The 13,495-nt window shown below is 56.7% G+C and overlaps 1 protein-coding gene across 5 annotated transcripts in view; it reads right to left on the reverse strand.

Moving 5' to 3' along the window:
- Positions 1–1,206: 1,206 nt before the first annotated feature.
- The window catches only part of ABLIM2 (actin binding LIM protein family member 2), a 140,499-nt gene continuing 128,210 nt past the window's right edge, over positions 1,207–13,495 (reverse strand). For all 5 annotated transcript variants that reach the window (XM_072946759.1, XM_072946751.1, XM_072946742.1 and 2 more), the window contains one exon: positions 1,207–2,947. In XM_072946759.1, coding sequence (XP_072802860.1) covers positions 2,834–2,947 — 114 coding nt within the window. In that variant the 3' untranslated portion in view covers positions 1,207–2,833. The remainder of the gene's footprint in view (positions 2,948–13,495) is intronic.

Consider the following 13,495-nt stretch of genomic DNA (forward strand, 5'->3'; position numbering starts at 1 on the left):
CAGATTGTGTACATGTGAACAGGCCTTGAGGGAAAAATCCAAAGCTCATGATTAATGTCATTGGAATCAGATTAGAGGCTGCTATAGACTGAGTTACTGTGTCTCCCCCAAGTTCATATGTTGAAGCCCTAATCCCCAGTGTGATGGATGGGGGAGGGGGGCTTTGGGAGTTGATTAGGTCTTGAGGGTGGAGCCCTCACAATGGGATTCATGCCCTTGGAGGAGGATGAACTAGGTGAGAAGACAAATGACTTTTCTCTGCCCTGTGAGGACACAGCTGACACATCTCTAGGCTAGGAAGCAGCTCTCGCCAGAACCCAGTCATGCCAGCACCTTGATCTTGAACTTCAGACTCCAGAACTAAGAGAAATCAGTGCTTGTCACTCTAGCCCCCAGTCTACGGTGTTTTGTTACAGCAGCCTGAGGGGATGAGGATAGACTATGAAGCATTTCATCCCAGGATGAGCAGACCTGCTGGGCCCTCCCACGAGGGAGCCCCGACCTCTTTCTCTTCCCTCCCTCAGCCTCTGCTCCGGCCATAACCAGCCACCCATGTTTCCAGACCCTGGAGATTGGTGTATTAGACTGTTTTATCCCTTGTCTTCTGAATGGACTGCTGTTTCTGAGACAGATACTGCTCCTCACCTGCTTCACTGTATGTGGGTGTTAGGGGATGAGCGAGTAGGGAGAGCGGGAGTCCAACTAAAGCTACTGAATGTTTTCTATTAGAAACAAAACAAAACTCCAGCTCAGCGTGTCTGCTCCTGCTGTTCCCTCAGCCTGGAACACCCTTTCCTTCATTGGCCTCCGGGAGGGAATACTTCCTCATCTGTCAAGACTTGGTTTGGCCAGCACCTTCTCAGAAAGCCTCCCCTGACCTCCTCTGGGGCCTCTGCAAAGGTCTTGTCATTGTCTTTTCACTAATTGGGCCTCCCCAACCTGCCTGAGGGCAGACATCAGCTCTTACACATCCCTCTCCCATCAGCAGGTGTGGGAGGAAGCAGAGATCCACATCCTTAGTGGCCACCTCTGAGACGGCTGTCCTAGGGCATCCCCGATGCCAACATGGGGACCCACCCCAAACGGCCTGCCCCTGTCTTGTGGAGCCTTACGGAGTGACCACTTTCAGCAAACGCTCCCCCCAGCACTTTCGGCAGAAGGGGCCCCGCAGCTAGAAATGACACGCATTTATCAGAAGTGGCTTTTCACTTTCACAAGTTATAATACATCATCCTTTATTTTTCCAGGCCCCCCTGGGGTCTGACATGACGTTCACTAATGAGAGAAGGGGGCTTTCCAGTGACGGGCTCAGACTGCACAATGGAAGGAGGGACGCTGGGTGCTGAAGACTCCCTCCGTGGCCAAGCCAGGCTGGTGAGAAGCCAGGTGCGCAGCGGGACTTGGAGGTTTGGGGGCCAAAAGGAAGCTGAGTGATGTTGATGCACGGATGGAAACGGTCAGGACACACGGAAAGATGCAGCTTCACAAAGACGGGGAGACAGACTCTGGGGACACTACTGTCATGTTTCACAGGCCTCTCAGCGCACTTTACAAACATCCTGGGTCAGGCGCTGCACACAAACCCACACCTAGTTACAAACAGGGTACCTTCCCACTGGGGACCCACTGACCCTCTGCTGCGGATGCTCTGCTGACTTCGCAGATCTAGGCAACATCTCCCATCCCTGTCTCCCCAAGTGTCTGGGTGTCAGTCTCAGGACCGGGCATGAGCCTCCCTCCCTGGGAGTGTCTGTGTTCCAGGGGGAGGTGGGATTCCAGGCCAGGTCGCAAAGGGGTCCCACCAAACCACGTCAGGGGGCAGGCTGGGAACGTGGAAATCCTTTATTCTGGGGCTTTGGCCATCAGGGGAGGAAGTTTTCTCTCCCAGACTTGGAGAACAACAGGAAAACACTGGTGGCTGTACTTAACAAACAGCATTAGGTGGGCGGGTGGGGTGGGGGCTGCCTGCTTTTCAAGGTACCTGTGTGACAGGGCAAAAAGCAAAAAGGCAAAAAGAAAACAGACAAGGAGTCCTATGTATCAGGAACACACCAAAATTGAAACCACACAGATCCAAACGGTGGAGAATAAGGCTGGAGGCGCTCCCCACTTAGCGGGACCATAAAATTAAACTCTTTATATATGCCGTCTTTATGTTTAAGTAGGCTATACTTTTTAATAAAATAAAAACTTCTGTGTTACTTTAAAGATATCATTTAGGCATCTAAGGGATGATTTGGAAGGACAACGCAGTGCACGGAGGGCCCTGGCAGGAGGTGCCCCCTTAAATGGAAGTTCTCCCTAAACTTGTCACAAAGGCGGCAAAAATCCAGTCCTCACGCTTCCTGCAGCCCTGGGTGCCCGCAGCGCTCCCCCCGTCCCGGGGCAGTGTGCCAGGCCCCGCCTCCCCAGGACCCCGGGAGCTGTGCGCCCACCGACCCATGACCTGTCATTGACAGACCTCCTCAAATCTCAAGTCCTGTCACCTCTGTGCCCCGAGGGCCTAGCGAGGGTGGGGGAGGCCAGGAAGGTGGGCTGCGGTTGTCTAAACGTTCCTCCATCTCCGGGGACAGCTACTCCGCAGCATCTCCTGGATGGCAAGCAACAGCGCGGAAGGAGCAGTGCAAAGCCGGGTGCCTGGGCAGCAGCGCGGCGGCCAGAAACGGGGCTGTACCTGCCGTGGGTGGGGCCTCCGCCCGCCCCGCCCCCAGCCCGGCCCCGCCCAGGCGCCGCCCGCCCGCCCCGCCTGCGGACACAGAGAAGCCAGAGCCGGTGCGGTAGGAGGGGCGCGGTGGTTCCCGCAGGCGTGCCGTGGTCAGGCGCCGCGGCAGCGTCAAAACAGCAGGGCTTTCTTCTTGAGGTCGTTCCTCTTCCAGAGGGCCAGGCGGTCAAACTCCTCCACGCTCATCCCAAACACTTCCTGGAACTCCTCGGGCGACAAGTGTCTCTTCAAAGAATAAAGAGAGCCCAGAGAGAGCAGTCAGCCACCAGAGGCAGGCTCTGCGGCGAGGACGGGGTGACCCCCAGCGCACGCGGGTCCCTCTGGTCCCCCACATTCCCGCGGGGTCCCCATCATTCCACTTTGCAGCTGTCACAACCAAACCCAGGGGGAAAAGATTCCGTTAGGGACCCACAGTGAGCAGCTGCAGAGCTGGGGCCAGAGCCCGGACTCCTGACACGTACAAACGCACCTCGCACTGCAGACCGAGTCCGTGAGCGCCCAGGACGAGGACCTCCACCGCCTGGGAAACGCTAGGGTTTCAGTGCACACGTGGTGTCATTACAGTTTCATTTAATTTTCCCTGCTACCGCTTCAGAGCAAGAAGTGGATGATTATTGTGCCCCCATTTCACGGATGAGGTATGGAAGATGAGCAAAGGAGCCAGACAGGCCTAGGCCTGAGTTCACACCCTCCCACTTCCCCAGCCTCTGCTGTGTGACCCTGAGCGAGTTTTTGGTCTCTCTGAGCCCCAGTCCTGGGGGCACAAGGGAGAGGCTGAACAGCATGATGTCAAGGGCACCTATGCCAGAGCCTCTGGGATGCTGCGCAAGCCAGCTGGCCTCTGGGAGCCTCAGTCTGCGCACCTGTAAATGGGGTCATCCTGGCACCCCCTGGAGTTGTGGGGTGAAGGGGTCAGTGCAGGTCAGCCCCCAGGGCTGAGTCTGGCCGCGGCAGGGCCAGGGTATATTGGGCACACTTACTGTGATCTGAGTCAGAGCAACCTCGACACAGCCTCCCCCGACAACCACCGGGATTCTAGCCCCCTTCCTGACTGTGCCAGCTCCCTTCACATCTGTCTTCCCCGGCAGGCACTGAGGGGCTCCTCCTCGTCCTTCAAGCCCTGGTGCAGGGGGCCGCCACAGCCCTCCTAGGAGGCGCCCCCCCCCCGGGGAGTGAGGCTGTGCTCTGCTGCTCGCCTCCTTCCAGGGAGGGCCGAGGGGAAGATGGAAAGGAGGTCGGGGCGGTCTGCAGCAGGAGGGGTCAGGCTCTGGCGCCACAGGACCTGGTTCAAGTCCCCCTTCTGCCTCCTTTTGAGACGTGTGGCTTCTGTGCAGCAGACGGAAACCAGTCTGGCTGTTCCCCCATCAGCTTACCAGAATTAGCACGTGACCCAGCTCACCCCTGGGTGGACCCAAAGGAACCACAGCCCAGAACTCAAAAAGGCACCTGCACACCCACACTCACAGCCACATTGTCCACAATGGCCAAAAGTGGAAACAGCCCCACTGTCCACCGAAGGACGAGTGGATACAGGAAACAATATGGGTTCGTCCTCTAGAACCGAGTTCTGTAAAAGGCAGTGAAGCTCTGACGTGCGTGACAGCACCGGCGAGACGTGGAAACACCAGCTACAGAAAGAAGCCAGACACAAAGGCCACCTGCTCTGTGATTCCATGTACAGCAAACGTCCAGCAAGGGTGGGTCCACAGGGACCAAAGAGCCTCGTCGCTGCCAGGGCTGCTAATGGGTGTGGGGGCTTCCTTCTGGGGCGGTACAGATGTGCTGGAGTTAGAGGCAGTACGGGTTGTATGACATGGAGAATGGGTTAAATGCTACTCAATTGTATACTTTAAAATGATTAAAATTGTGAATTATATGGTGGAAAAAATGCCTCAATTCTTGTTCCCCAAAGGGTGGTTTCCTTGAATTGAAAACGAAACCACTCATTCTAAAGGTTATTGGGATGATCAAGAGGGAAATGTGCAAAGACATTTGGGAAACTTTGAAAAGCAAAAACATCAATCATTTTCGTTTTTCACGAAAATCACCAAATCTGTGTGCCATGCTGTGCGTTGTGGGGCCTAGCTGCCAGCATGGTATGGGGGAGGTAACACAAGAGACCCTTTTTTGCTAAGTTACAAAAGTCCCTCCTAACTGAATCTGGGCCTGAGTCCTCAGAGTGCACACATACAGACACAGACACACACAGACGTAGATACACACATACACACACGTACACAGATATACACAGCCACACAGGCATACATAAACATACAAAGACGCACACTCATACACACACACAGACACACAGACTCTGCCTCCCCACGTGCCTGCCACCGTGGGGGGCATGGTGGGGCACAAGTGACCCCAGAGCCTGGAGCTGGCTTTCTGAGCCCAGACCCTTCCCTGGCCCCTGGTTCCCGAAGGCCCCCCAGGAGGCAGGTGGCCTTGTCCCAGGTAGCTGCCCAGGCCAGAAGGGGCCGAGCTCCCTCCAGAGCTGGCAAGAAGGAAGCCCGGGGCATGGTGACTTGGCGGAGGAACTTTCCAGGGCGGCCTCGCTCCTGGGGTACACTGGTCTCCCAAGGAGCGCCCGTGGAAGGAGTCCACTTTTGCAGCGTGGCAGGGGTCCCACATGGGGGTGTGCCTAAATGTCACCCTTTAGGGCACTGTCATGCAAAGACCTCAGGCCCAGGAGCTGGACACACAGGAATCCGGTCCTGGTTCAAGCCCGTCCAGCTGTGCTGACTGACACAGCTTCAGCTGTGACGTCTGCCAAATGGGAATAGTCCCATCCGTGCCATCACCCATTCTGCCCGGAATGCCAGCCCCTCCCCGTCCGCCCAGGTTGCTCCCACACTCCTGACACCTGGGCTTCGCCCTCCCTTCCTCCAGGAGGCCTCTCCTGACTGCCCGTTACCCTGGGCTCCCAGAGCCCTCAAGGCCCCTTTCCGTGGTGTAATACTCACACCACAGCCAGTCTCAAGCTTCCAACTTGACACCACCGAATGCCAAGCTGGAGGGAGACGCTCAGGGGCGTAAGGTAACCAGATGCTTCTCCCATGCAGACGTAAGAGACGTAGGTAACCTCGAGAGCCCAGACGGTACTGAACGGCAGCACTGGGAGTGGGGAGAGTTGGGCTTTATTACCTTTGCTTTAAATCTAATTTATATAATCACAAGTGTTTGTTTTTCAGAAATGGCTAGGTTCAACAACCAGTGTGCAAACTTCCTGAAAACTGAACCACAGGAGTAGCCCCAGGAGCTGCTGGACTCTGCACTAGGTGAGCCCTACTACGTAACAGGTGCCCCAGGGCAGGGGTGGGCGGGTGCCCGGGACTGGGGGGGGGGGGCTGGCTCCGCCCTGCCCTCTCCTCCTTCACGTGTGCGACGCCGGTGCTGGGATGCAGACATAAGCCAGACTAGACTGCTCCCACCCCACAGAGACCTCACACATGACGGGGAGGTGGGTCAGAAGGCAATTAAGTTCATTTGTGGGTCCCGGGACCTGGAAGCCTTGACGCCTCGCAAAGCCTTAATGATGTTTCTCCCAGTATCTTAACAGCCATAGGGTAGCTTCTAAGAGAGATGATCTAACTTACCCTTGTAACCCACCTCCACTGGCAAGGGTTCCCTGAAGACAGGACTCAGTAACCACTAACCTCCGCTGGCAGCGAGAGCTCAGCGGAGGAACATTGGCTGGGAAGCAGCCAGCACTGGGCCAGGTGCGCAGATGTGCTCACACCTGGGTGGGCAGAGAGTGTGTGCGAGGCAGTGGTGCTCAGAGGATGCAGATAGCTGCAGACGGGGCTGTGACATCCCCTGTGTCACACAGCCCAAAAGCGGCATATTCGAACCTTCTGGTTAGGGGGCCAGGGCTCTTCCTGAGAAGCTGCCGCCTACAGGTCCTCAAGAGGACTAGGCGTTCAGACAGGCAGGGCCACAGAGCCGGGGTCCCCCTTCCCTTGGCAGAAGGGCCCACCGAGGCCTGTCCACACCAAGGCTGTCCGTTTGTGGTCATGGACCCTCGGACACATAGACGAAGTGATCCATCTTGGAAACATGCACACTCCTACACACTTGGTGTCGAGGATCAGGGCCCTGTGGATGCCCTAAGAACTACTTAGGGGCGCCAGTTCGGAATCTGAAGCCCACAGTTCTCCAGCACTGACGGAGGACCACGGGCCAGGCTACAGCCAGAGACTCTAGGACATTTGCTACCATCTTCACCTGCCCTGAGATTCTCCTGCTCATCTTACAGCTTCAGGAAACCCAGGCTCAGAGAAGTCACGTGTCTCACCCGAGGGCATGCAGCCATGGGGTGGGTGCTCTGGGACTGGCCTGGCTTACTTCCCCTGCAGGGCGCTCCCAGCACCCACCTCCCCGCACCTCACCAAGCTCAGATGCTCCACTGCAGCCCGCCAGCTGCTGCCTGGCCCCCGGTAGGCTCCGGCTTCAGATCCACTCAGCCTGTGACTCTGGGCTAGCAAGGGGCTGCGTTTCTTCTGTGGACTGGGTCCCACGGTGCATTCCTGACCCATGACACAGCAGGCGGAGGCCCTGTCTGCAGAGGTGAGTCCTGCTGAGCTGGGTCTAAGCTCTGGAGTGCCCGCCCACTTCACAGGAGCGACATCATCACCAAAGTGGCATTGTCATCACGACAACGGCTGCTGCCATCTGTGAAGCGCCTTCTGTGCCAGGTGAGGGCCGGGCTCTCTATCACGGAACAGAGCTCTGAGAGGTGGAGTGACAGGGCTGCCAAGTGTCCTGGAGGCCCCCTATCACTTGCCCACCTCTGCCACCTCCGCCTTGCTAAAGGTTCTGAGACGTGCCAGACTCTTTTCTTTTCTCTTTCCCCCAGCTTCACACAGCAGCTCCTCCTCATTCTCCAGGTCCAGTCTCAAATGTCCCCTCCTCCTGGGTGTTCTCCTGGATTGCACTAGCCAATCAGGCCCCAGGCCTGTTCCTCATTACTGAGTCCCGATCTCCTCTGGCTCTCAGCTCATGAGGGCAGGACAGCAGGATGGGCCTGTCTCTCACCCTCTTCCAGGGACAACGTGAGCTATTTGCTCCCCTGGATCGAAGTCCCAGCTCTCACCTTCCCTGCCACGCTTCCTCCCAGCTGCCTCCCCCCTCCACGGTGGCCGACTCCACTGGCCTGCCCTACTCTCCGCTGTGGCCCCCTCCTCCCTCCCCCCTGAAACCCCTGCCTGCCACTTGGCCTTTGAGGACTGCTCCTTTTCGGTGCTGGGTCTCACCTCAGAGGCCCTAAAGTCCTGGATGCGGGGGCAGATCCAGCTCTCAGACACACCCACCCATCCATCACCATCAGCTACCGGGTTCTCATCAGACCGGCTGGATGAGTCTAAACAAAGGAGAGTGTCTTTACCTGCCTTGGTTTCCAGGCACATTCCTACAACCTGGGCTTTCTCTGCTTGAGCAAACTCAGGTGTGCACTTAGCCTCAGGGCCTGGCGGAGGCAGGCTCAGAAACTGCAGCTCCACTGCCCGTTAGCCCTGCCTCTGCCGAGCAGTCAGAGAGGATCCTGGGCCACTCCCCTGGACGTGGCCCCCAGGCCCCGGGCCGACAGACACCCCTTGTCCACCTGTTCACCCGTCAGCCTTTGCCCTCCGGTCGTGTCAGCGTGGCCAGGTCCTGGAGCCCAGCTGTCGGGCTAAACACTAGGCCAGGGGTTGCTGTGAAGGTAGAAGTGGTCACCCCTACAGGCAGCCTGACTTGACGTGGAGTTTACCCTCCTCAGTGAGGTGGGCCTCACCCACTCCGGGAGCAAACGCTGAGGCTTCCCGGGGAAGGAGAATTCCTGCCTCCAAGCGTCAACTCCTGCCGGGCTTTCAGCCTGCCCTGCAGGTTTCATGCTTGCCAGCCCCCTGATCACGGCAGCCAATTCCTTAAACTAAACGTCTTAATAAATGCTTATGTCTGTGTGAATGAAAAATACTGCCAGCCATATCAGTGCACAAAGGATGCTGCGGCCATCAAGTCATCAGCCGCCACCTACCACCACCCCGACAGTGAGCGGAGGGAACTCAGGATGGAGACAGGCAGGCTGCCAGCCTCTGCTGTGCCCTCAGTGGTGCATCTACCATGTGCCACCAGGTGCCTACGTGGAGCCTTTCGCTTTGCCAGGCTAAGCGTGCTGAATTCCCTCGTCCATGCGTCGTAGGACAGAATGTCAATCATTAGAATCTGGGTTAATCTAGCTGCGTAAAGTGATCATCACTTACCCATCACCCCATCCTGCCACCCTGGAGTCACGCCAGGTGTGTCCCTGCCCCTCAGCGTAACGCAACTTCCATCACCAAGTCCTGCCATCTGGACCTCCCAAATACGGACTGAATCAACCACTTCTCACCCCTGCACTGCCACCACTCTTTCCAAGATGCCATCATGTCTGCCCGGGACAACCCAATTGCCTCTGAAACAGTCTCCCTGCATCCATGCAGCCACTTCAGGCTTCACAATGCAGCATTAGCATTGTTTTAATTACAAACATAATCACAGAGTCCCTCAACTTAAAAGCCATCACTTTTAGGCTAGAAACAAAACTGCTTAACATGGCCCAGGGCCCTACAAAGCCTGGCCCCACCTCCCTGTCCATCACCTGCCCAATCACAGCCACAGCCTCCTTCCAGTTTCTCCCCAACAGCCTATGCTGCCTCCTGCCCCAGGACCTTTGCATGTGCTGCACGTGCTTCCTGGAATTCTCTTCCTACTTGCCATCCCTCACCTTATGTGCAAGTGTACAAACACACACACACACGTGCAGGCAACGTACTGCACCCAGTTAACTGTTACCCCTTTTAAATGCTCACAGGCCCACGTCCCTATCCTTTAAAGCCCTATCCCTGGGTATAATTTTACACACTCACTTGGGTAATCAGTTGACTGATGCCTGCTTCCCATCAGACAGTCTGTGAGAGCAGAGCTCACACTGGTTTTTACTCACTGTGCATCCCGGGGCCTGGCTCAGTGCCTGGCACATATACACTTTGCCACATCTGCAAGCACAAGCGGTTAGGATGGAACACGAGGCTTGACCATTCGATGGAGTGGTCTTCTTTCCAGGAACCCACCAGACAGAGGAGTGCTGGGAACCGCCAGCTGTGCACTCACATCATTCCTCTCCTCTTACTGGGCACACAGCGGACCCACACCTTTGCCAGGTGAATAAGTCCCGGCCAACGGCCTGCCACGCCACAGCCTGGCCTTTAGGACCCTCCCCTGCGCAGAACAAGACATGAGACCACCACGCGGCCATCCAGAAGGATGTGAAGATCCACATTAATTGCCATGGAAAATGCTCACATCAAATTCAAAAGAGAAAAGCAGATGTCACACTGCATAAACAGCGTGAGCCCACTTATCCCACACAGAATTCCGTGGTCTCTGGGTATCTGTGGAAAAGAGGCTTCCGGAGGCACGTCCGGCCGCCTGCAGACATGGCAGGAGTTAAGACTCTGGGGGGAATTCCATGTGATGTTTATGTTCCTCTTGGTATTTTTCTGGACTTTTACAAGAGTGATGAATTGTTTTTATATTAAAAATAAAGCTCTCTCCCCTGAAATGAAAACATCAGTGTCCCTTCCTCTCCTGCTGGGATGCGGCCCCTCCCGAGCCCCTCCCTTCTGGCTCACAACCCAGCTCCAAGCCCTGAAGGATGTGGGATGTGGCCCTGTTTGTGGTAACACTTCGAATCTGCTCCTGGCTTGGCTTAGATCAGGAAGAGGATGATTACAGACAGACGCACCCTTGGGTGTGTTCTTGGAGATTTGGGTGATTAAACCCATTACCCAGAGTTTTTTTTTTTAAAGAGGAACATTTACATATATTAATCACTTGATGTTTTGCAATTTCATTCTGCATTACAGCAAAATAAAAGGTAGGGAGTCAGTTCAAGTGCACCCCTGTCCCAAGAGGGGAGTAGCCAGTCCCAAAGGATTTGTGGCCTCCAGGCCACTGTGGTGTCAGGAGTAGCAGGCACTGGTGGTGAGAGCCGGGAGCCCCCAGGGCACTCAGGCTCAAGGAACACTCATGCACAACAAATGGGAGTCCTCCGGGCAGGTCCTGGTCTGTGAGCCCCAGCCGCGGAAGCACCCCGTTTTACAGCAGCGGGATATGACCACACAATTAATCAGGACTCAGCTTCAGCAGGAACCAAAGCTCACGTCCCCAGCAGAGAAAGCAGGGATTATCACGCATGAGGTCCAGTCAGGTCTGCCCAGGACCCTGTCTTTCAAACCACGTGGCGGGTACCCCCTAAGGTTGACTCCAGGCCTGTTCTGTGAGCTCCTGCACTCGGAGCTCTCCAGGGGCTCGCCTAGGCTCCCACCACAGCTTCCCTGCCCCGCCCTGCTGCCCCACCCCTAGCCCCCAGCACCATCCACACTTGTCCTCACAGGTCAGAACGTTTCCGCCCCTATCCTTCCTTTTCTCCGGAGTGAGGTCCAAATGTCCCACTAAGTGACTAGCCTCCTGAGCAAAGGCCCTGGGGTCATTTGGCTCTGTGGTCCTTTGCCCAGCACAATGCCCCACATGCCCCAGGGACTCCCAAGTCTCGGCTGGTAGACTGTACTGCCTGCCCGTGGCATCCGTGGGCTCCCTGGCCTCAGTCCCACCCCTCCCTGCAGCTGGACCCCTGCTGCCTGTGTGAGCCCACACCCTTGTCCCTGTCTCCAGACTCCAGGTCCCAGAGGCCCTCTGGGAGCCCCCTTAGGTCCACTCAGCTCAGGTGGTCTCAGCTCTCCCCTATCTCTGGGGCAGGGGCCGGATGTGGCTGGGCCTGGCCAGCAGGGGTGTCGCAGTCCTTGGGTCAGGTTGGTTGATTCAGGGCTGGTCAGATCACCCAGCCAGAGGTGGAGGTGAGGTGCTGGCTGGGGCTCCTGAGAGCCAGCCCTTGCACACTTTGAGCCTGGAGGAGGTGAGGTGAAAGTTGGCCCGTCAGTGAGGCCAACACACACGCAGAGGCAGTCAAGAGACGGAAGGAAAGAATCTGGATCTGAAGACCTGGTCAAGCCCCACCTGCAGGGACCCATCAGTCACAGGAGCTAGTAATTCCCTTTTTGCTTAAACCACCTCGGATCAGGCACCTATATCATTGCAACAGAAAGGATCAAGACGGACACGCCTGTCCCGGGGTTGCAGCCATAATGGCATCCCTGTCCCTGTCCCCGTCCCCCGTGTGCAACAGCCACTCTCCCAGTGGATGTTAATACCCTGGTCTTAGAGGGTGGAGATCAGGGCTCCGGAGCCTTGCTGGCCGGTCTGAGATGGGGGTCCTTCCAGGCCTGCCCGGTCTTGAAGAGACAGGAGGGAAGGGGGCAGGGCAGCCCCTCAAGGAATGACAGCAATTTAACACAAAAATGCTGGAAGATTCACCTCCTAGTTGGCCCTGAGGATTAAGAGGTTTGACTCCTAGTAGACCTTGAGCTTCATTATATGCTCATTGTAACAGCGGGATCAAATAACACGCCCGCAGGCGCCATGACAGTCCCAAGGCTCACCGAAAAAGGCCAAAGAATGGGTGGTGGCCCAATTCCTGGGACTCCCAGTCCCTCCCCCAGGGCAGTTGGAAGGGTCCCACCTGTAGGCCTGTGCAGCTACCAAGCCCATAAAAAGTGACACCACCACGCCGAGCGGCCCTTGGCGCTCTGTCTCCCCTTTAGAGACACCCGCGCTCTGTCTATGGAGTGTGTGCCTAGTTTTACTCTAACCTGAGCACCCGATTCCTGCACCTCCTTCCTGGCCTTTCTCTGGCCTTACACTCTGTGCAGTGTGTATCTCTCTAAATAAACCTACCTTTACTCAGCGGTGGCTCATGCTTCAGTTCTTTCCTGCGCGAAGCCAAGGCCCCACACCTGGCGGGCACGCCCCAGAGGCTCAGCCAAGGCCTGGGACACGGCCCTGCTCACGCCCTACATCCAGTTTCCTGCATCAGCCGCGTCAGAGAAGAGCAGGCCCGAGCAGCTGATGGGAGAAGCCTGCAGGCCCTGGGGGATGGCAAGGACTCTGGCCACCTAACCCAAGCCTTCACGGCTGAATAGAATCTCTGGAGACGGTTTCTGGGCAGATGCGGGTCCACCAGATGGCAAGCATTGTGATTAAAACCAACTGTCCCTTTTGTGACCAAGGCTGTTGCCCCCAGGATCATACCGCTGCCCCTCCCTCAACTAGAAACCAGCTACCCTTATCTAAGGCTCAGGAGGCAGCTGCGGGAACAAGGACTGGCTAGAGCCCACGCAGTCCCAGATGGCAGGGGATCCGACTTCCAGTGGACCTCGAGCCTCGTCATGCGCTCACTGTAACACATCGGCACGCTAAGTGACACGCCCACCAGCATTGTGACAGCTGACAATTGCCATGACAGCAGCCGGAAAAGCCTACACCAAAACTAGAACATCCGAGCAAGGACTGATTGGCTGCATCACACCCGGAACGAGGACGCGAGGGTGGAAGCCTCTCACAAAGTCCAGCGGCCTGACCCGGGCTGGCCGTCCCCGCCGCCCACCTGGCCGACGGCTCCCCTCTCCGGCACCTCCTCCTCGCCCAGGTGCTTTTTCTTCCCTTCTCCCTGCTCGAGCTCTTTCCTTCCTTTTCCTCTTTAGAGAAATAAAAGCAGTCTCGCCCTGTCCCTCTGCCTCAGCTGTGAATTCTTTCCAGCCAGCAGGCAAGAACCCACACTTTGGTGGGCCTCCTAATTTAGGGGTCCCTCCATCCGCTAACACAACCGTGCCGGTGTTCTCAACGTCAGTGCCCAGG

The sequence above is a fragment of the Vicugna pacos genome, chromosome 2 (assembly GCF_048564905.1).
Source record: "Vicugna pacos chromosome 2, VicPac4, whole genome shotgun sequence".
In the NCBI taxonomy this organism is placed as follows: domain Eukaryota; kingdom Metazoa; phylum Chordata; class Mammalia; order Artiodactyla; family Camelidae; genus Vicugna; species Vicugna pacos.